The sequence below is a fragment of the Ambystoma mexicanum genome, chromosome 6q (genome assembly GCF_040938575.1).
Source record: "Ambystoma mexicanum isolate Mex_15411 chromosome 6q, UKY_AmexF1_1, whole genome shotgun sequence".
Classification (NCBI taxonomy): Eukaryota; Metazoa; Chordata; class Amphibia; order Caudata; family Ambystomatidae; genus Ambystoma; species Ambystoma mexicanum.
This window is the reverse complement of record NC_090937.1, coordinates 929,058,920-929,083,314: the sequence shown is the minus strand read 5'-3', so window position 1 is coordinate 929,083,314 and position 24,395 is coordinate 929,058,920. Positions and strand designations below refer to the sequence as shown.

At 46.0% G+C, this 24,395-nt stretch overlaps 1 protein-coding gene across 3 annotated transcripts in view; it reads right to left on the bottom strand.

Moving 5' to 3' along the window:
- Positions 1–24,395, bottom strand: part of WDR17 (WD repeat domain 17) — a 2,439,098-nt gene that overhangs the window by 675,795 nt on the left and 1,738,908 nt on the right. For all 3 annotated transcript variants that reach the window (XM_069631441.1, XM_069631439.1, XM_069631440.1), the window contains one exon: positions 5,463–5,562. In XM_069631441.1, coding sequence (XP_069487542.1) covers positions 5,463–5,562 — 100 coding nt within the window. The remainder of the gene's footprint in view (positions 1–5,462; positions 5,563–24,395) is intronic.

Below are 24,395 nucleotides of genomic sequence, written 5' to 3'. Positions count from 1 at the left end.
TGCTCGCTGCCATGTCCAAATCCGACTGAACGGCCTCACACATGGCATCCTTGCCATCCTGGACCATAGCAAGGAAACCATCCTGTTCGTCCCCTTCGGGAATATGTTCAGCCGCTAATGCAACACAGTTCCACAGAGTGTGTGTGAAACGAGACAAGGCAAATACGGAGTTGGCCGCCTGAAGCGCCATACCCCCTGAAGAAAACACTTTCCTCGCCCAGCCATCAAAACGTTTGTCGTCCCTATCCGGAGGGATGGTAGGATACGACGCCTGCTTTGCCAGGGCCGTAGCCGCCTGCACCACCAAACTCTCCGGAGTTGGGAGCCTGGACAAGTAGCAGGGGTCGCTACTGGCTGGATGGTATTTTCGCGACAAAGACTTGCCCACTGCCGGGAGACTCTCCGGAGCAGTCCAAGCCGCCACCACCCTTCTCTGCAGAGCCATATGAAACGGCAGTACCGGGTCAGTGGGGGGACCAAGATCGAGGATGTCCGTGAGATCATCCTGAACAAACTCCCCTGGGGGAGACGACCATCCCAAGTACTCGGTTGCCCGAGACATAAGGCGCCGGTACGAAGAATCGGCATGAGTGCCAGGCTCAGGCCTACAAAACTCCACCTCCGGAGAGGTGTCCAGTACACTGGCATCATGCAGTGACTGCCTCAGGTCATCAAATTGGCTATGGCCCGAGAGAAGGTCATCTGGCACCATAACCGGAACCAAGCCCTCATCAGAGCCCTCATCACCCTCTGAAATGTACTGCAGGCGGTGAGAGGAAGACACCTGGGGACCAAAGCTATGCCTGACCTTAGCCCAAGCCTTTCTAGGGGCTTCCCTGTGCCAAGGGGCCCCTCCGACACCACCGCCTCGAAAGGCGTTGAGGGCACCGAACCAATCGGCGCCGGCATCGAGAGAATTGGCGTCAACGTCGAGAGAATCGGCGTCTACGTCAGCCGCAGCGCCGCCAGCATCGACGGCGTCGACACAGGCCTCGAAGCCAGAGCTCCGAGTGTGTCCTTCGACGACCTAGGCGCCGACAGCGTCGACGACCCCCTCGGAGGCGGAGCCTCGAGAGAGACCGTCGACGACCTCGGCGCCACAGGCGTCGACGTCTTCCTCGAAGACTGCACAGGATCACGCGGTCTCAAGCACATCGAGGACCGGGACCTGGAACGGGCATGGCGAGAACGGTTACCCTTGCCTCTCTCGCGAACCGTGCCAACCACCCGAGCCCGAAGGCGTGCGAGCGGTGTCTCTCGACCGATCACGACCGACCCCACTTGGAGGCGCGGACGGACTGGTGCCCTGCGATTCGAGAATCGCTAACATCATCTTCCGAAAGGAAGCCCATTCTCCGGTGTCGCTTGCATGGTGGGATAAGCGACCCGTCGACGGGCTGAGTCCTCGGGAGAGGACGGGGTAGACGACCGATGCCAGTTTCCGGGAATGCCTCGAAGAGGCAGAGGAGTGGCGAGACCAACTCCTGGAAGGAGACCCACTGGACCTTCGACGATGACGTGGAGAGTCGCCTCTCGAATCATCCGTCAAAAGCCCCGCAGACCTAGACTTCCGGGGCTTAGACACCCTACCTACCGACAACTTCTTCTTGCGCTCCGGCAAGGCCTTGGCCGTGAGCGACTGGCAGTCGACACAGTCGTCCGTGTCGGGGGGCCTCCCCGAGGCACCAGAGGCAGGCGTCATGCGAGTACGTTACTGTTACGCTCACCTGGCTCCCACATGGGTGTCGGTCGGACCCAGACTGCTGCGGCCTCCACCCACGTGATGCGTAGTGCAGCGATGACTGACTGGATCTGCCCTCCAATCCTTGTCTGCTTGACCCATAGAAATATTCTCCTACAAGTGGAGAGATGGATTTAGCCACTTGTGGATTTAAGTGATAGCACGCCCACTGTCCTCCCCTCTAATCACCTCTGACGTGCCCTCTCAGCAATCTCACCTTATATTCTTGAAGGATGAGTACTCCATCCTGCGAAGTACGCAGGGGCGCGTTGAAGACCAGTTACTTCACTGGCCTGAAGATATTGGAAGAGTTGTAGACGAATCCTGACTCCAAAAAGTCCTGGCGAAGAGCCGCAAGTATATAGTTCGTAAGAGTTCAAAATGTCTGGAATTCACTCCTGTCCAATTCCTCTTTTATCTTGCAGCTTTGACCCAATAAGAAGATTGACAGCTGAAAAGGGCTCCGGTAAAAGTCTGTGTTACCCAACACTGTCCGGTAAATAATGCTAATGGTTAAACTTGCTGCTTTCTCCTTTTCTCACAGGTGCGGCATAAGAAGATGTGGCATGGTGATGAATAATACCTCCGGCGGTAAAATCAGGTAAGCATATGGCAGCTAAAGAGATTGTCTCTGTCTGTTCTCTCTGCTCACCTTGTTGTTTCTTGTCCCCCTTAGGTGCCGGAATTCGACGATGTAAAGATGTAGACCGCGCCGGATTGAAGAGATGCTGCGTGGAACGGTGAGTATGGCGCGGCGCTGCTGCTGGCGATGCGACACGTTTAAAACAAAGTCTTTCCTCAGGTTTGAAGATGCGATGAATCCGGGATCAGGTAAGAAATCAGGTAATACTCTTGTTCTAACCTTGCTTCTTTCCTTCTTTCTAGGCGCTCCAGGTTCGAGGCGGGCGTGGCAGAAGGCTGGATGTTGCTGCTGGCACGGTGAGCGTTACGCTGCTGGATGCAGAATAACGCGAAGCATGTGCTGCTCTTCGGGCGTGGTTTAAATAGCCGCCAAAGTAGTTCCAAGTAGGTATTCCTCCCCGACCACACCCGAGTAACAAAATAGTCCCTAAGGTAAAGTAGTCCCTTCCAGGCCTCACATGGGCTTGGATCTTCTTGCAGCATGGTCTGCATCAGGTAAGTGTGCACTTATGAGCCTGGCGCCTATGGTGCCAGGACTGATGTCCCATATGAGCCTGGCGCATTGGCGCCAGGACTGAACCCAGACAGCCCCTAGCAGGGGTTGCTGGGTTTTTTCAAGGCAACATGATGCCTGCTCCCGGGGCTGATGGACGTGGTCTGGATGCCCGGGAGTATGCATCATGACAGTTACCGACATCTTGGACCCACAGTCCCCGCATTTTTAAAAGCCCGGACACGGGGTTGAAGACGAGGTAGACATTGTCACGAACAGGCTTTTTCACAAAACCGAACCGGTTCAAAGAACCGAGAAGATAACAACAGAAACTCCAAAGAGTCGAGGCGTACCAAGATTCACGAAGCGAACACGTTCGCGAAAAAAACGGAACTGAGGCTACGGGCGTCGTGCGTCCTACTTATCACATCGGGTGAAGTCGGCCGTCGGAGGTCCTCGAGGACGGACCATCGACGTCATCGACGTAGGACGCAGAAACATTTTCCGAAGCAACACAGCTGTGGTGATTACTGTCAAATATATGGAATACGTCGGAGGACCCAATCCCCTCGAAACAGAGATTCTCCCTATTGGGGCACCTGCACCATACTTCTTCCCTTCACTCTGGCCTTCTTCCATGGGCACCCCACTTGCTCCCTCCACTGCAGCTAGGAATCTTAGAGTCATCTTCAACTCCTCCCTTTCCTTCATCCCTCACATTCAGGACATTGTTAAGAAGTCCCATTTTCAGCTCTTCCTTCTCAAAGGAACTCTACACTTCCTCACCTTCCCCCATAGACTCAATGTTACCAGTGCTCTGGTTCTCTACAGGCTAGACTACTGCAATAGCCTCCTCCTTAATCTTCCTTCCTCCACCCTGCGACCCCTCCAGCTTACCCAGAATAGGGCAGCAAGACTTATCCTTGGAGTCAAGCCCAATGACCGCATCTCTCCTGCCCTACAAAGCCTTCACTGGCTCCCGGTGTCAGCAGATAATAAATTCAAATCCCGATGTATCATACACAAGGCAATCTGGATCCGGGACCACTCTATCATCAATGCTTCCTGGCCAAAGACTCTCCTTCTAGACTCCTCCGTTCCTCTGGCACCAACTCTCTGCGGGTTAAGCGCTTTGCTAAACAGAAAGCTGGTGGGCGATCAATTTCCTCAGCGGGCTCCCTCCTGTGAAACCGCCTCCCTTTGCATCTTAAGGAAGACCTCCTTAAGTTCCGAAAAAGCCTCTGCGTGACTGATGTGCAGGGCCTTTATGTGTCCTCGGGGCCTTGACCCACCACATCTCTCATCCCAGCCGCTGTCTGCTGCACTTACTTGGGCTCACCCTACCCCTGGGTGTTTGCAATTACATTCTTCTCCATGACATCAAAGCACCATATCCTTCTCCCCTGCCCCCTCTGCACTTGCACGTTCTAAACACTCACAAGGCATAGTAGGTTTGTCTCCCCTTCCCTTTATTCTCATTATTTGTACTATTAATTCAATTATTTATCCTTGCTGTAATTCATTGTCTACCTTCCCCTGTCCCCACCCTGTTTTCCCTGTGGGCGCTTTGAAACAGTCTTGCTAATTGTATAAGCGCCTAATAAGTGACCAATAAATAAATAAATAAATCAGAGAGGAGTGTGCTGGTATATAGTCAATGCACATCGTCAGTCCATGCATACATCTGCAAGCCCTGCACTCAATACACTCATCTTAATAATTTTGGCTTGAACTAGGTGGCGCTTTCCAAAACTAAATAGTTAAAAAAACTAATAGTGGCTCCAAGCAGTGACATAACATGCATATTGACAGCTTAAATATAATTTACTAGGTGGTGTGAAAGTATTTCACATTCGAATTAGAGAATAAATGATAAACTAAAGCAAAAAAAAAATCAAATAGACCTTCATTTTCTAATTTCATGGCGAGCAAGATCAGCCCAATACTAAGCTAAAAACAAATTAAATTAACACTGACAAGCTAAATCTGCAAAAAAAAAAAGATGAGAACAGATTTTAGTCACATAGCTAGTTTTCATGTCCTAATAATAAACAAACAATGACAAAACTAATAGGTTTTAGTGTCAACCATCATTTGCAGTGATAAGAGCTGCATGAAAATGCATGCCATGGCTGAAGGGCAGCAATAAAGTCGGCACCATCACAAGTGAAAACAATTATAAAGTGCTTAACACAAAACAGGCACAAGAACACAAGTAGAGCACAACAAACACTGTTTTAGCAAGAGGTGGCCATTAAACTGACAGCATGAGGGGCAATCAACTGCAACTAAAGCACACACATGGGGCATAATTACGAGTGTGGCGGTGCAGGAAAAAAGTGGCAGCAATGGTAATCCCGTTGGCCGGTATTCAGGTTGATTTGCCACCGGAATACTGCCCAACTCATAATGCAACCCCTAATGTTTACTCTTCAGCAAATCACGACAGAAATGCCTAAAAGGGAGGAGTGTTCACACAACACTTAGTCCGATGTAAAATAGTTTGTTCACCACCAGATGTCCCTAAAACAACTGTGAGCTATAACCTACGTCATATAAGCAGGGAATTACTTTTTTTTATCATACCTCAATATTATCTACTGCTAGGTGGCAGCATGCTGCGAGAACTGCCCTACTGTCCTGGAAATACCACTCCGCTAGTCCTTTACTGACCCGGTGGAGAAGTCTGTAAAGAGAGAACAGCAAGAGAAATGTATAAATAACTTTACAAAGTGCATAAGTAGGCTATTTGTATCACTTTACATAAGCAATGCTTGGCACATTTAAATGAATGTAATACTTTTTCACAAACACTTCATTTGGAATGCAAAACCAGAGTATACTTGGTTAAAATATATGTTTTTTTTTTAAACTTTATTTATTGATTGTGGTACACGTCATTGCAACAACACACCACAATACAAACAGTCATGTCTGAGATGAGTTACTCAACCTTATGTCACATTAAACAATTTACAAATCTGATGCACTTCTTGGCCTCGTGGGGCTGTTTTCGGCCGACCCCAACACACATAAATATACTCTGAACGGGGCCCAGATGTCTTTGGGTCTGCTTGCCCTTGGGAGTGTCATCACAGATTGTTCCTCACATTCATTAACATATGCCAGTTCTGATCTGTATCCCCTCTCTTTATTCCTTGCTCTTTCTTTCTTAACCGTTCGGCCTTCAGGTGCTTCCTGCACCCCTTCTTGTTCTCCTGTGTTTCCTTTGCTTCCTTCTCGTGCACACCTGCACCTTTCTTGCTTTCTCATGCACAATTCCACCTTCTCAATATCTTTACTTTCCGTCTGCGCCGCTGGGCTTTTTCCTTGCACTCTCATTGCTTTGTCGTGCACACTTGCGCTTTCCTTGTTTTTTCCACATGTTCACTTCTCTGCGCCTTGCCGCTCTACAGGCTGTCTTTCGCTTCTTTCACCTTTTCGCTCTGTGCCGCTTTACTAGCTTCCTCTCGTTTCTTTCACTTTACTGCTGTGTGCTGCTTTACGAACTTTCTCTCACTTTTCCACTACAAGCTTTCTTTCGCTTTCCCACTTCGTGCCACTTTAACAACTGTGTCTTTCTCCCGCTCCACTCCAGTCAATAGCACGCTCTCGAGTTTCTCTCTCACTGACACGAGACTCAACGGGCAGCGTCGCGTTGATGAGCAGTCCCTCTGGATACACGAGGTTGAGGTCAGGGTCTCACCACCTGTCCCTCAGACACCCTTAAGAAAGGCACAAGTCCCAAGTGAATGAGCACTTTTCCCACCGCCTACAGCAGGATGCCGGGTGCCTCGAACCGGCTCCTTGGAGACACGGCTCCCTAGCAACCAGTCCCTTCCAAACACTGGGCCAGGGTCTCAGCACACTTCCTCCTCCAGGCTTCAGGTCTTGCTGTTTTCTTCTCCTGGGCCTCTCTGGTCAAGACAACGTCCCCAGCTCGCTCTCTCCTCTTAAAAACCACAACCTTTTATATTTGAACTGTCAAGTGGAGTCAGGCGTGAGTGGTCATTATCAAAAGCCTGACCCTGCCTGACTCTATTAGTGGGACAACTTGAGTTCTTTCTATAGTAGGTTTCCCTTACTTTCCCCATGTTGTTTCTATGGGTAATCTTTACTGATCCTAGTTGCATCTTCCTTGTCTCAGTATTTGTTGGAAATGGGGGGAAGGGGTGGGGTGTGAATGAAAATGACTTGTGAAAGCCGAGGAAGAGGGATGTGAAGTGTAATGGGATTGGAGATTAAACTGTGTTCCTGTTACTTCTTTAGGGAGTTGACACTGAGTATAGGAAAATCTTCTAATCTTGTCTTTACTGAAGGAAATGGTTGCCCCCTTCCTTAAGTCTGTGGGTTGATTGCCAAAACAGGGGTCTTGAGAGTATTCTTTGTAACTTGTACAAGTAGAGGCTGAATGGATCGTAACACAAGGACTTTCTTCTTGTTTTATTTGGGTCTTCTTCCTTTCCTGTCTTGGGCAACCTACTTCTTTCTTTCTCCCTCTTGGGTCATAAATGACAGGGCTGGAATGAAAGGTCATGACACCTGGATAAGAGTTGTGGGAATCAACATATCTCATGAAGGCGTTGGAACTTCCTCTATTGTCCCGTCAGAATACTGCATCTCGCTTAGGGTATTCCCACTAAGACAATGCTGGGCTCCCATACCCAGGTAATCCTCCTTCCCTCGTCCCCCCCCAGGGCTGGGATCCAAAAGAGATGGCCCTCCTCTGCCCACCTGGATAGAGGACCTTTGGGTCTGGATGGGAGAACAGTCCTAAGTTTATCACAGATATTAATGGGAGACTAGGAGCCCCAGTTAACACAAATACGGGGCTGAGGCAGGGTTGCGTACTTGCACCTTGCCTATTTAACCTTTATCTATCTGACCTGGTAGTGCCCCTTGCCCAATGATGATCATTTCTGCCCAAATTGGGAAGCCTGAGAATTCCAGCTCTCTTGTTTGCAAATTAATTTGTCATGTTTGATGATACTTATATTGGTTAACAACGCTCGCTGAGTATCTTGAACCACTATTTGTTACTGAACAAGTTATTGTTAAAGATAGGCAACACTGCAATAATGATTATTGCAGGTTCCAAATTAAGGAAACTTCTTGCTTGGGAAATCAATAGGGCCTCCTTGAAAATGACATCTGAAATGTTATATCTGAAATTCCCTATCTATAATAACGAGAGGAGAGGTTTACTAATGGAAAGACTGAGGACATAAAAAGATAAGATAGGCTCTACCTTTAGCTTCTGTTGTTTAATGAAGATATTTGACCCATACGCTTCCTCTTGGGCTAGGTCCATATACAACTTATTTTCTTGTGGCCATTTGATCAACCTATATAGCTGCAACAGTTTCCATTCTACACTTGCCCTCAGGGATTTTAAACCTAGTTCATATTGCAGGGCTGCTATTGGTAGGGACAGAGGGAGCCTCAGAGCTTTTTGTCACACGCGTCCCTCGCAGTAGTCCCAGTCAAGGTCTCAGGCCGGCGATTCTATGTCCAATCCATACAAGAGGGTGGGGATGATTTTCCCCTTAAAGAACGTGAGCATTGGTTTCAATGGGAACTTGCAAAATATATTTTCTCATCAAAAAAAATAAAACTAGTGAATGTGTTAGCAGATGATACTGATGTGAATCTGAACCGTGGTAACGTAATGCGTTTACTGCACTCAGTACCTTTACTACGGACGATCACCTCCAATGATCTACAAATCGTGGAATACATCTCGGAAGAACGAGTTGACTGTGTATTGTTACACATTAAGTCCAACGCAGTAAGAAGGCTATTGATGAAGGCAAAGGATGACATCTTATGTCTCGGTTTTGAAATTTCAGAATATTTCCAGCCGCAAAAATCAACTGCTCTAGACGGCTCAGACAGGCACGAGACAAAGAGTTCCCTGAGACAACGGCGTGACCAGATTCGAAAGTATCTGAATTCAAATTCGATATCTGGAAAGAACAAGATCAATGTGCAAGAAGAAAAAAAATATTAACTAGACAATGACGGATTGGACACTGTTAATTCCTTGATCTCGTGGAACACCAGAGGCTTTAGCCATTTATATAACAATTTCCCTGTGGATCTATCAGACAACTTCATAGTATGTTTGCAGGAAACTTGGATGTGCCATCCCCCTGTAAAGGATGGATACCAAATCTTGATAAACCCTGCAAGGAAAAATACAAGAGGACGTCCTTTTTCTGGCCTCCTGACGTTAATAAAAATAGGAACAAGTTGGGAAGTGGCAGAGTCAATAAATCCAAACGGATATGTGCAATCGACTCTGCTGATAAGAACAACCATAAGAGCTGGAAAAGTGGGACACCCACCTCAACACCTGCTGCTATTCAATGTATATTGGAATCCTGCAAAGATTACGACTGGGACTTTTATCCAATCAATAACCACAATAATTGACAAAGAACAAAGACGTCTTCAAAATCTCTGGATAATTATATGTGGTGACTTTAACATATCGTGGTTCAATGGAAATCAACAGAAAAATATTTGCTGCCGCGATGAAGATCAGAAGTCTTCCTCCAGAAGAACACGATGGTCAGAGGCAATGAAATCCAGAGATTGTATCATGGTAAATGGAAACGTGTCTGGTGACTCCCCACCACAAATTACGTGGCAAAACATGGGGTTAAAAAAAACTCTGGATTACATCTGGGCATCGAATAATGTGATGCATAAAATAACCAACTTACAGATAACGCCATCGAACAATAGCGACCACTACCCATTGAAATTGTTGTGGCAACCACGGTGCAGATATCTGAGTGGCACAGCGAGTACTCAATTAGAAGTAAATCCAGGTCGAAATAGACTCAGGATGAACATAAAACAGATCCAGCAACTGACTTATGGAATTCAATATGAAAATAAAGTCTCCTCAAATTTCATAAATTATCCAGTCATTCTTCCTAAGCCGAATATAGCAAAGGCAAGAAACCCTCTGTTGGCATCAAATCACAAACATGTGTGGAGCATGAGTCTGAACATTGAAAAGAAGAAACTGAGAAAAGGCTTAAAAGATCTACGAAACAGATTCGGCACCAATAGTGCAGAAAAAATAATTAAACAACGAAAACAAAGATATCGAAATTGGCTAAAGGCATTTGTGCACCAGCGAGATCAGGAACGTGGGGAGGTGATGCTCTCCTTGATCAGAACAAACAACACCAGAGAAATTTGGAAAATTCTGAACCAAGGTTACTCAAATCAAGCAACAACAATGGCAAATGGAGTACCTGAGGCGAAATGGGTGCGTCACTTTCAAGAAGTATTCTCATCCAATGATCAGCCTAAGGAGGCGGAAATTGACTCTGTGGATGTAGCCTGGCATACAAAGGAGACGGTAGACAACATAGTAAGCGCCATAGCAAAGCTAAAAAATTCCCGAGCAGCCGGCCCGGATGGCATCTCCAATGTGATGCTAAAACAACATCCTCGTGAATGGGCCATTTTCATAGGCGAATTGTTCGAGATAATAGCGAAATCCAGGCAAATCCCATCATCCTGGTCTGAGGCAATAATTGTTCCAATCCACAAAAAAGGCAGTAGGGATGTCCCCGCAAATTATCGTCCAATTGCCCTATTGGACACCATAGGAAAAGTGTTCGCAACCTTTCTACAAGAAAAGATCTCAACTTGGGCCCTCGAGTTTGAATTAAATGATATCAGACAAACTGGATTCACGAAAGGAGTTGGAATCGAAAACAATTTAACCATACTGAATCTTCTGAAGTTAGAAACCTTGCGAGGAAAAGGAAAATTGTTCCTTGCATTTATCGACATGCAGCAAGCCTTTGATGGCATCAATCGGGAAAAACTCTGGGAGAAGTTGAAGAATTGGAATTGTCCAGCGAACATTCTGAATCCCATAAAAGCTCTACATGACCAAACGTCGATAAGCATAAGGTTAAATGAAAACGGAGACCTTTCTGCACCAATTGTAACAACAGGTAACCCAAGTTGCACTCCTGTTTGATTGGCTGGGTGACTGTCCTTGCCAAGACAGCCACTCTGCTGTGTTTGACAGCCAGGCTGCATGAATGGGGGAAAACGGCATAAAAAGCAGGTCTCTGGGACTGGAAGAGCAGAGTCGTCACTGGAACGAAAGAACCAACGAGGAACTGACAGAAGAGGACCCCTACAACGACTGAACCGCCCGGTGAAGCCCTGCTGCAGGTTCGAATCTTCAGAATCCGACGACAGAGACGATCCTCCAGGAAACCTCTTCCCTTGAGCTGGTGGGACCAACCAGTTCGCCCAAACTGCAAGCCAGGACCCCTCCTCTGGTCGAATTCGCTGTACAGAGCGACAGTGGGCCGGATAGCCAGGAAGGTGGGACCCTGCTTGGGTTTTAAGGAGCGCACCTTTTATTCGTTTGTTTTCTCTGCTGCTGGTTTCTTCCCTGGGTAGTGCAGGACCCTTCAGTCTTCCTACTTCTTTTTTTTTTTTTAAAACATCTTTTTATTAGTACGTCAACCAATAAATTACACAGTAGTACAATACAGAAATGAATAACAATCAAATAAACAATTCAAAATCAATTAACTAAATTGCATATCAATATACAAACATCCCAATCAAGTTACCCCCTAGACATACTAAGAAACCTTTTAATTAATGTTGACAATAAAAGATCAAAATACAATAATTGAAAAACATCCAATATAAGACACACACACAAACACCAACATCACACAAACACCACCAGACCAAACCCCCAAAGAAAAAAAAAAAAAGAAATTTCTTTTTTTTCATTTTCATCTATTTTCATTTCATAGAATGTACCCACTCCCTATATGTAACCACAACCCACAATAAATTATACACCTCATCCTTTTCTTTTGCCTTAAATGAAAGCTTCTAAAAATTCGATAAAGTACGCAATTCTACTAACCAATCTTCTACATTTGGCTTCTTCCTAGTTTTCCAAACCCGAAGGATCAGCCTTATTGCTATTAATAAAGCCTTACCTATCCAATTGCTATATTACAAAGACCGGTTACATCTATCTCGATGTAGAAGTAGAATAACATTCCCACCCGATCTCTGTAAAACTACATCTAAAATCAAATTAAACCTATGAACCACATAATTCCAAAAATCTCGAACTCTAGAAAAACTCCAGAGAAGATGTAGAAGGGTGCCACTTTCAGTTCCACACCCCCAACATAAATTATCTGTTTGTAGTTCCAGTTTATACATTCTAACTGGTGTCCAATACACTCTACCTACTACTTTCTGTCTAATCAGACGCAAGTTCAAATCAGCACCGACATTGGCACTCACCCTAAGTATACCCCTCCATTCTATATCTGTGAAGTTCATGTTTAGATCATCCGACCATACCGTTCTCAATTTATCCCATGCCACAATATGCTTTTTTCTAATTGCATAAAGTTCATAAATGTGCACACTGAATATTCCTGTCCAGTAAGCAGTTGACACAATGCGGGTTGAGTGTCTAAGGAATTACCAATCATGCTTTTCCTGAGATTAAACAGGGAGCACAGTTCTTCATACTTCCGTCTTTCCCTTTGGTGCAACCCAAACCTCCCCTGTATTTCTTCAAACATCAAAAGACGATCTCCTTCCGATACATCACCCAGTGTCAAAACCCCCTTCCGCACCAAATACTGCCATATCAGACAGCTGTTGTTAAATTGCAACACTTCATTATGCCAGAGAGCAGCATCCTCACTAAAGCCATATGATTGACTATTCTCTTCAAACCATAACTGCATGGTCCGCCTGGTTGCCACCATTGACTTTAATCTATTGACAGACATATTACCCATAGTATAAAGATTATTCAAACGATACGGACGGCAGACCTCCCTCTCCATGCGCAGCCAGATAGCACCTTTAAAATCATCATTTGCATAATAATAAGTTCCCTTCTTGAGAAGAAACACCTTACAGTACTTATTCAAATCCGGATAAACAAAACCACCTTCTTCCACACTCTGCATCAACATATATCTCGGTATCCGCGGCCTTTTGCCCAACCCCCACAGGAAACATTGAAAAAGAAATTCAATTTGCAAAGCTTGCTTTTTGGAAATCAAAAAAGGAATGGACTGTATTATATATAAAAATTTTGGCAACAAAATCATCTTTATCGCATTTATATTTGCCCACAATGATAAATGAAGTCTTTCCAATCTTCTTATAGGATACACAATTTCCCATCTTCTTATAGGATACACAATTTTATCGATGAGTTTATCAATATTATATTGCATAATTTTCTTCAAATCACCAATGATGTAAATACCAAGATATTTAACCCATTCAGGCGACCATTTGCACTTCCATACTTTCAGAATGTCTTTACTACATTCTTTAGACAGTGGGAAAATCTCAGTTTTGTCCCAGTTGATCTTATGACCCGAAAGCTCACCCACTTCCTCAAACATCTGTTTCAGAACCACACCACATTGTTCTGGGTTAGATAATAGGACCAACATGTTGTCCGCATAAGACAAAACTTTAACTTCTACTCCTCCAACACATAAACCTTTGATTCCTCCACATTGCCTAATATAAGCATCCAGCGGTCCAAGTGCCAGGTCAAACAAAAAAGGTGACAGAGGACACCCTTGTCGCGTGCCCTTGGATAATGAAAAAGACTGACATTAATCCATTCATAGTCACCCTGGCTTTAACCTCATAATGAATACATGTTATAATTTGCATAAAGGTTGGTCCAAAGCCCATTTTTAATAAAGTGTATTACAAAAGCTTCCAATTAACCCTATTGAATGTTTTCCCTGCATCAAAAAACCCAATGACCCCCTTTGATTTTTTATTATGATGCATCCCAATGACATTCAAAACAGTCCTGATGTTATCATATATGGATCTTCCAGGAATGAAACCCACCTGAGATTCATCCACTAAATCGCCCATATTTACCATAAGCCTATTTGCCCATATTTTGGTAAAGATCTTAAAGTCCACATTCAACAATGAAATTGGTCTGTAATTACTGCATTTTTTGTTATCTTTATCAGGCTTAGGAATGACAATAATCACAGCATCAGTCATTGATTCACATACAGTTCCGGAATCTAAATAATCATTAAAGAGAACACACAAAATTGGCGATATTTGGTCAACAAACTTTTTATAAAATTCTGAAACAATCCCATCCGGTCCTGGTGACTTACCATCTTTTAATTGCAATATAGCGTTACTAACCTCAGCTACATCTATCCTAGATTCAAGAATCAACTTTTTGTCACCCCGTACCCCTGCAAGGTTAATTTTACTAAAAAAAGACTGCAAATGTGATTCATTAGGATGTAACTGCTCCTTTTATAACTCTTTATAAAACAGTCCAACTCCTAACAAATATCACTCTTATGAAAAACTTCACCTACATCATTTTCAATTGATGAAACATACTTGTCTGCCATCTGTCCTCTAAGCTTATTTGCCAGAAGTTTTCCATTTTTGTCTCCAAATTCCCAAAAAAGTTGATTTGTATAAAAAATGCTCTTTCCTGCTTGTGATTGCAGAAGTATCTTTAATTCTTCTTCTAATTTGTTCAATTTATGTTTCATGCAATCCTTTTCCACTTGCGCACAACTCCTCTGTAAGGCCACAATTTCCTTCTCTAACCATTCAATCTTTTCTTTTCTACCTTTTTTACCATGCAAAGTTCTACAAATCAATTCCCCCTGCAAAACAGCATTAAAACAGTCCCATACAATCTTAACGTCTGCTGATCCAGTATTTTTTCCCCAAAATATTTTTGAACAAAGACATCTAGTCCTTCATTAATCAAGGGGTCACTAAGAGAATTGGCTTGCATTCTCCATCTATTCTTCCTACTAATAGTATGCAAATTAACTTTCAAATCTATTAGCGCATGATCGGAAATACATCTCTCCCCAATACTGGAACACAACGTCTGATCCACTAATTTATCACTAATTAAAAAGAAATCTATCCTCGGATACGAATTATGCACCGTCGAATAAAATTAATATTCTCTGTCTCTTAGATGATGAACCCTCCCAATATCAACCAGATCATATTTAAAAGCAAATCGTTTCAATTCTTCACCTAGCCTCCCACTAGTATACCTGCAATCTGACTTCCTGTCCAGGTCACTATCCATCACCAGGTTAAAGTATCCACCCAAAATAACCGCCTCTCCTCCATTTCCTCTAAAAGATCATCTAATTTCCTAAAAAAACATATCCGGAGCACATGGAGCATATACTGTCCCAATAGTAAGTTTCTGTCATGATTCCTGCCCCTCATGTCCCCAGCCCTCCAAGATGTCAGGCTGGAGCCAGGCCACGATCACCTACATGGCCCTCAAGGGCCTCTCCATCCCTCCAAAGACCCACTTGGAGTCAGATTTGGCGCTTGTGGCACCAGACTCACTCACTCCCATAGGATAACATTGGGGATTGGACTTGTAGTGCATTGATGGGGGACAAGATGGATGCCCCCACATATTTCGGTTCCCAGAACTGCATGTGCAGTCTAGTCTTTTGGGTGTGGTTCAGCCCAGAGACACCTGGGATACCCAGAGACTATTTAAGCCACGCCCAGGCTGAGAAACATGCTTTGTGTTTTCTGCACCTGCAGCGTGACACTCACCGTGTTCGGATCGGTCTCCAGTAGGCCTGCATCTTTCTTCCGCGCTCAGCTCCTGCAAGAACAAGAACACCGTTAGGAACAGCCTTACCTTGCGGCGCTTCTGCCCATCATTCATCGCTCCTTCTGTTCTGCGGGCATCTTCGGCTGTGTCATTCCCATCCCGGCACGCTGCTTCCTAAGGAAAAGGGAAAAGAACAGAAAAAAGGCATCAGTAAGCATTCAGCAAATCTTCGCTTATTTTTTAAAGACTGTACGAGCTTCAAACGCTTACCTGAATCCCAGCCGCTCTGGGGGAACTCTGTCTCTGGAACTTCTCATCCATCTGCAAGAGGGAAAAGACACTCCAGGTTAGTGTGGAAACATCTAGAGGCGCAGCGTACCGCGCTTACTCACTGCATTTCTTCTTCATAACCGGCATCCACGCTGAAAACGTTGCAGCACCTAAAAGACACAGAAAAAGAACTCAGTTCAATACAAATACGAAAGGGTCGCATCGCGCACTCACTCACCTTCAGCGCTACTCATCTTAGCAGCACGTCGCCATCCCCGGACGCCGGCCATCATCTAAGGAAGGAAAGGAACGAAGTTAGAGAACTGTTCAAAAGGCTCATTATACTTACCTGTTGGACTCTTGCCAGTGAAGTAACTAGGCAGCAACGAGCCCGCATCAATCAACGTGCCCCTGCACTGATAGCAGGACGGAGAGCACACTTTCTGTTAGGCAGAAACCTGTGAAGTCCCTTAGGGACCACTGCAAAAGATTTAGGACTACAGTTGGCTGGCAGTAAACCCAATTGGTAGCAGTCTATACCACCCAGATTTACCTGGTAGCTGTGGCTGAGCAGTCAGACTTCTCTCAAGATGATTTAGGCAGTATGCAGAGTATACACAATAGGTACAGAGACACAGTAGTACAAGCAAACACTGACCAGAGCTTTGGTGTAAAAGTATATAATTATTTATTTAAAGACACACTTGTAATTTACACTAGCACAAAAAGAGGTAAGTAAATTCAACACACTGTCACTATTACTAGATGTACATCCCTTATTCCTTATCAGACAAGTCTTAGTTAACACCACTTATTTCCAGACAGAAGTGAGCGCTTAACTAAAGATGGCACTCCAATAAGTTAAGAACAAGGGAGGGAAAAAGGCAGAAATTAGGTAAAGCACACAACACAATACTTTAGAAGCACCCAGCAAGGCAGGAAAATCAAGTCTACTTGTGAGCAAAAAGTTCAGAGGCCAGGCTCCCTCTTTGAGAGAACAGAGCACCAATGCGCCCAAGATCACACAGTCTTGAAAAGTCTTGCAGGGAGTTCAGAAAAGAATTAAGTCAGCTCAGAAAAGTTCAGTTGCCAGCCTAGGGCCAACCCAAGTGGTAAGTGGAAGCTTTAAGAGTCACCCCACACAGACCGTTGCGAGGGAGGCCAGGCGGACACAGTATCTTCAAAGTGGAGAGGATCCTCCAGCGGGGGCAGTTGTTCCTGGCAGCAAGTGCAAGTCACGGCATCGTCCAGAGTAAGAGATGGTCTCGACATGGGGGAAAGCTGAAGGTCGTTGCAATGCCAGGGAAGAAACCAGCCGCGAAGTTCTCCGGTTAAAAGGTAAGGCCCTTTTATTTGCGTTGGTGTAAAAACTGTGGTATCCTGGTTGCCGGGGTGCTTGGCACAGGCAAGGCGGCCGCGAGATGATCCTGGAAGGCGAGAAGAGGGACAAACTGGTTATCCCCACCAGTCAAAGGAAGAAGACTCTCCGGACTGCAGATCTCCTCTGTCGTCGGGAAAAGTGGTGAGACGGTTCAGCAGGGCTCCACCGGTGGTGTCGTCGTTGCAGGTCGGCTCAGCTTCTCCCTCTTCGGATTCTTTAGGTCCTGTGGCGACTTCTGAAGTTCCAGTCCCCAAAGTCCTGCTTTTATGCAGCAAACCCCCATTCATTCAGCCTAGCTGTCAATCAAACATGCTAATTGGTGAGCAAGGCGGCTCACCACTTGGGCCAATCACACAAGAGTGCGACTTGAGTTGCCAAGTCAACTCAGTCCAGGTTGCCTAAACCCCCTCCCACACCCCCTCCAGAGTGGCACCACTTTTGGAGGCTTCTGTGGAGAAGCCTGCCAAAAAGTGGAACAAAGGGCTCGACTTGGGTTGGAGTCACACAAGCGAACACAAATGCCATTTTGGAACCGAGTTTCGGCAAAAAATACCAACCGGTGATTTTATATTAATTTAATAAACCGGCGGTATGTTCGAGGCTATATTAAAAAGTGGTAGCCTCGAACAATGGGAAAATCCCATAGAGATATATTCGCGGTCGAATATAAAAAGTAGTATCCACTGCCACCAGCCAAAACTTGATCAGGGGGGACGGAGACGTGCCCCCTCGAACAACAGACCCCGGGGCAATCGAATTGTCCCGACCAGTACGTCCACAATATGATGGTTTGTACTGGTTTCTGTTCATAATTTGGGACTAGTAAAGCCAATGGTGACTTTACATGCCCTGGGAGACAGTAGTCAGTCCCAGGGTATGGAGTCTATGTTTGAGGGTCGCTACGACACCCCTGGGTTACGGCACAGAGGGTGCTGTGTAACCCATATACCAAAAACACATGAAGCCCTATGGGGTAAAGGACCCCATAGCCCATAAAACACATTCAAAGTCAAAGGAACACCTCAAATCATGTCTAAGAGTGGGAGAAAAGGAGTCTCACTCTTAGCAGGAGAAAAAAATAAACCCCACAAAATCCAGCAAAGCTGCTGGGGGACTCACTAGGTTTGGGAAATTAGCCTTTACAGAGAATTCTCCCTAACACTCGCCCCCCCGTCCCGCCCAGACTAAGGGACAGGAGGATTTAATCCACTCCTGGATGAATATCATACCTCTAGTCGATGACATACATCCTAGAGAGACCATCAGCATTTTGGTGGTGACACCCTGACCTGTACTCAATGGTGAAATCAAACCCTTGCAGGCAGATTGACCATCTCAATAGTTTTGGATTTTCCCCTTTCATCTGCATTAACCATCTCAAGGATTGGTGGTCAGTCTGAATGACACAAGTAGAACCATACAAGTATGGCCTAAACGTCTTCAGAGCCCACACAATAGCAAAACATTCTCTTTCTATTGTTGCCCACCTTGTCTCAGGAACCTTCAACTTTCTGCTGATGAAGCAAATGGGGTGCTCCCTACCTTTCTCATCCAGTTGGCTAAGGACTGCACCTATACCTACATTAGAAGCATCTGTCTGCACAATGAAAGTTTGGCGGTAGTCACGAGCTCTCAATACTGGTGCTTTGCAAAGAGCTTTCTTCAGGTTTTCAAAGGCCTGATTGCATTCCTCGTTCCATTTGACCTTCTTAGGGAACTTTGGATAGGAGATTACATTCAGTGGAGAAGCTATGGTCCCATAGTTCTCTATGAAATTCCTGTAATACCCAGTGAGGCCTAGGAAGGCTCTCACCTGGGTTTGAGTAGTAGGTGTTGTCCAATTTTGCACAGCTTCAATCGTACTGAGCAAAGGCCTTATTTCTCCACCTCCTACCTCATGCCCAAGGTAGACTACCTTACTCTGTCCAATCTGGCATTTACTTGCCTTTATGGCCAGATTGGCTTGTCCAAGAGCCTGCAAAACATGTCCTAAGTGGTTCACATGTTCTTCCCAGGTTTGGCTGAATACTGCAATGTCATCCAAGTATGCCATGCAGAAGTCCTCCATCCCATTCAGAACTTGGTTCACCATCCTTTGGAATGTAGCAGGTGAATTTTCCAGTCCAAAAGGCATAACCTTAAATTGGTATAGGCCAACTGGGGTAGAAAATGCAGTTTTCTCCTTGGCATGGTCTGTCAGAGCTATTTGCCAATAGCCTGACGTCAGGTCAAATGTGCTGAGGAACTTGGCTGAACCAAGTCTATCCACCAACTCATCTGTCCTTGGCAAAGGGTGGGTCACAGTCTTGGTGACTGCATTAGGAGCTCTATAGTCCACACAGAATCTCAACTCTTTGGATCCTGCCTTTGGTACTAACACAACTGCGCTAGACCATGGACTAGTAGAGGGCTCTATTACCCCGAGATCAAGCATCTTCTTGACCTCCCCTTTGATGTGGGTCCTTACATTCTCTGACATTCAAATCCTCTGCTTTTGACTGGCAGACAGTCACCAGTGACTATATCATGCTGTCCCCAAGGGGTCAAGGCTGGTAAAAGTGAGAACAGAGAGGCAAACTGATTTAACATGGCTTTGCACTCTTCTTGTTGCTCAGGTGTCAGATTTGAAGAGAGATTTACTCCTTCAATCTTTTCGTCCAAGGGTAAGCCTCTGAGGAGATCAGGGAGAGCTTCACTCTCTTCTTCCTCTTCTGTTGAAGCTAGAAGCAAGGTACCTACTTCAGACCTGGAGACATACGCCTTTAGTCGGTTGGTGTGGAAGACTCTGGGGGCCTCCTTGGGATTGCCCAAGTCCACCAGATAGTTTACCTCTCCAAGTTTACCCACAACCTAGAAGGGTCCCATCCATTTATCTTGCAAGGCCCCCTGCCTTGTTGGGATCATAACTAGAACTAGCGGGTCTTGAGTGAACTCAACCATGTTAGCATTTTGGTCGTGCCAATGCTTGACCAAAGCTTGTCCAGCTTTCAGGTTATCACTAGCTTCTGCCATCATTTGTGACATTCTCCTCCGGAGACCTATCACATAGACAGTACTCTGACTGGCTTGGGGGAAGGAGCACTCTCCAACCCCTCCTTAATCAGGGCCAATGGACCTCTGACTAAATGGCCATAAAGAAGTTCAAAGGTAGAATAACCTACTCCCTCCTGAAGGACTTCTCTATAAGCAAAGAGAAGGCATGGCAATAGAACGTCCCACTTTCTTTTAAGGGGATATTCTAAAGCACCTATCATGCTCTTCATGGTTCTGTTGAACCTTTCTACCAACCCATTTGTCTGAGGGTGGTAGGCGGTAGAGAACTTGTAAGAAACTCCACAGGTTTTCCACATGGCTTTCATGTAGTGGGACATAAAATTTGACCCCCTGTCAGAGATTACTTCCTTAGGAAATCCAACCCTGGTAAAAATACCAAGGAGGGCCTTAGCCACAGCCTGAGCTGTAATAGTCCTCATAGGAATTGCCTCAGGGTACCTAGTAGCATGGTCTACTACAAGGGTACCTAGTAGCATGGTCTACTACAAGAGGGATAAACCTGTTGCCTGAGGAGGTTGGGGGAATCAAGGGGACCACCAATGTTAATCCCTACCCTCTCAAATGGGACCTCCACAACTGGGAGAGGCACTAAAGGTGCCACATTCTTGGATCCAACCTTACCAGAAGTCTGGCAGGTATGGCAGCTCTTGCAAAACATATCTACCTCAGCCCCCATCTTTGGCCAATAAAAGTAGAGTGAGAGCCTTTCCTTGGTCTTCTTGAAACTCAAGTGAGCAGCCAAAGGAATCTCATGGGCCAGTTGCATGAACTGTTGTCTGTTTTCTTGGGGTACTACAAGCCGCTTGTAGTCTCCAGGTGCAGACTCAGTTGGTTCACTGTAGAAGAGGCCATCTTCACAGTGCAACCTATACTTCCCAGGCTCTTGCCCATCAGCCTGAGAAGCTGCCTGTTGGCGAAGACCTTCCAGAGTTGGACATTCTCTCTGTCCCTTACTGAAGTCTGCCCTGTTGGGTCCACCTTCTGCCAGTAACGACTGCAGCTCAGGATGGTCAACAGGATCCAGATCTCCAATGAGTTCTTGGCCTTCCACTAGCTCTTCTTCAGAGTCTAGTTCAACCACACAGGGTTGTAACTCCCTCTCAGCCTCAGCTGGAGGTGGAGTTACAGGTGTAACTTTGGACAACCTAGGGGAGGTCCTTGTTGGAAGCACTGGAGTGCTTGCTGTTGGCTGTTTCTTGGAAGTCTTGGGTTTCCCCTTTGCTTCTTTTTGTTCAGTGATAGCAAGTTGTAACTCCAGTGGAGTAGGAGTGATATCTTTCTTCATCAGCTCCTTGGGAGTACCTCTCATGGTTCTCTCCCTTGCAGGTCTGGTGAGCTCCTGTAACCTTTTACTAGGAGGTCTGGGGGTATGTGACACTACTCCAAGAGTTTTCAGGTCATTACCCAACAGAACCCTTCCTGGTACCTCACTTTGTATGCTAACAGGTATCTTCACAGTCATGTCATTACATTGGATGAGAATTATAACTTGGTGTCACGCTCACCTGATTCCCACGGAGGCGCAGGTCTGGCTTTCAAGTGCTGATGCTTCTTCAATGGTGAAGCGCAGGACTCTGAAGATGGACAGGAAGGGCCCCTCTACTCTGGCTTTCCTGGCTCGCAGGAATATTCCCCTGTGCGTGAAAAGGGAGTATTACCTACTGACGGAATAATGCTCAAGCCTCCCGCTCCCTCCAACCCTCCACGATACCCTTCCACGATTCCCCGTGAAGTCTCACCTTAGGGTCTGGAAGGATGAGTTCTCCATCCTGCTTCTGATGCAGGGGCGCGATGAAACCCAGTTACTTCACTGGATTGAGGTTTGATGGGAGATCAAAATAAGCTTCACTATTCAGGTGAGGTGTTGTAAGAGTTCTGTTGCAAGTTCAAAAGTTCAAGCTTAATAATAATGTTCATTGTCTTTTGCAGCAAGCGCTAATGCTTATGTCTTTTTCCCCTTAGGGGCCGGGGTTCAGAATGCCGGAGATATGGCGCCGACCCGAAGTGAAACGTGCAGTTCCAGTAAATGACAGGTAAGTTCTGGACGAGCGTTCAGGTAATGTCTTTGCATTCGCTCATTCAATGTCTTTCTCTTTTTTCCCCATAGGGGCCGGGGTCCGGAATGCCAGGAAGCGGCAGGACCCGAAATGAAATGGGAATGACCCAACAAGTAAGTCTTAGAAGGAAACTGAGCCTTTCCTATTCCCTTCCTTCTCTCACCTTGTTTTCTTCTCTTTTTCTGTCTAGGCTCAGGGAAGTGGGTGCGGATCCGGATGATCGCTGCTGAAGCTGGAGGCGCCCAGGGAAGGTGAGTGAAATTCAGCGCTGCAGCGATCGAAGCGAAATGCTTTTAAAATGATGTCTTCACTTTCAGGATCGTCGGTGTGATGTCTCCGTGATGCAGCTTTAGCAGGTAAGGTCTTCTTTCTCTCCAATTCTCTCTTATCTCCCCTTGCAGGCGACCCAGGATGCTGACAGGCGTGGCTGAAGTCCAGATGCAGGAGCTGACACGGTGAGCGTCCAGCTGCGAGGAGAAGAACAACGCGAAGCGCGAGTTGCTGATCGGGCGTGGTTTAAATAGCTTTGCAAGAAGTTCCAGATATGTATCCTTCCACCGATCAGGTATGTATCCTTCCCTGACCACACCCAGGTGGAAAGTAGTCCCACAGGTAAAGTAGTTCCATTCAGGCCTCAAGAGGGCCTGGATGTAGCAGCATGGTCTGCATCAGGTAAGTGCACATTAAAACACTTGAACAAATGTCTAGCTTTATGAGCCTGGCGCCTAAGGCATTAAAACACTTGAACACATGTCTAGCTTTATGAGCCTGGCGCCTAAGGCGCCAGGACAGGGGTCTAACATGAGCCTGGCGCTTAAGGCGCCAGGACTGTGTCCAAAGGGCCCCAGCTTGGGCCCGCTGGCACTTCCCTGGGGGGAATGATGCCTGCCTCTGGGGTTGCTGGGTCGGACCTGGCTCCTTGGAGGTAGGCATAATGGCAGTACCCCCCCTCAAGGCCCCTCCCAGGGTTGTTCCCTCCGGGGGTTTTGGCTTGTTCGGAAATCTCCGGTGGAACCTTTGTATTAATCGAGGTGCGTGAACATGGTTACTAGGCTCCCACGATCTCTCCTGAGGTCCATATCCCTTCCAGTCAACAAGATAGAAGAGTTTTGACTTTAACACCTTGGAGTCTAAAATGTCTTTAACTTCGAATTCTAATTCCCCTTCAATTTGAACTGGGTCTGGAGGCTTGGACAGTCGGGTCCCTGGTTGCACTGGCTTCAAAAGTGATGCATGAAAAACTGGATGAATACGCATGTTAGACGGTAAATCCAGTTTAAAGGCCACGGGATTGATGATAGCCTTGATGGGATAGGGTCCTATGAATCTGGGATTGAAGGTTCGCGGGCCCTTGAGGGGTAAATGTTTCGTTGCTAGCCATACCTGGTCTCCTACTTGATAAGGAGGAGTTTTACTTTGGTGCAAATCAGCGTTTTCTTTATACTTTTTCTTGGCTTGCTGTAAATGAGGTGCAGCTTCTTTGAAGGCTCGGGTTATTGTGGAATGCAGATGATTTACTGTGGGCATTTCCAGGGTCAGAGGTGGATCTAGGTCAGAGGTCTGAGGGTGGTGACCATACAAAGTATAAAAAGGAGTTTGTCCGGTTCCAGAATGCACTGAATTGTTGTATGCATAGTCTGCGATCCAAAGGATGTCTTTCCAATTTAACTCGGATTGGTGTAACATGCACCGAAGATATTGCTTGAGAGTCTGATTGGTTCTCTCGGTTTGTCCGTCGGTCTGGGGGTGGTGGCTGGTGGATAACCGCACATCTATTTGTGCTAGTTGGCAACACTTCTTCCAAAAATGCGAGATAAATTGACTTCCACGATCCGAGACTAATATGGAAGGGAAGCCATGTATGCAAACTATATTCTCCAGAAATTCCTTGGCCAAGGTGGAAGCTGAAGGCAAGCCTTTTAAAGGGATAAAGTGGGCCATTTTGGAGAATAGATCCACAATTACAAGGATAGTGTTGTAACCAGCACAAGGAGGCAGGTCAGTTATAAAGTCCATTGACAAGGTGTGCCAAGGTGCCGGTGGAATATCCAAGGGTTGAAGTAGGCCGGCTGGCCTTTTCTTTTGACCCTTGTTTTGGGCGCAAA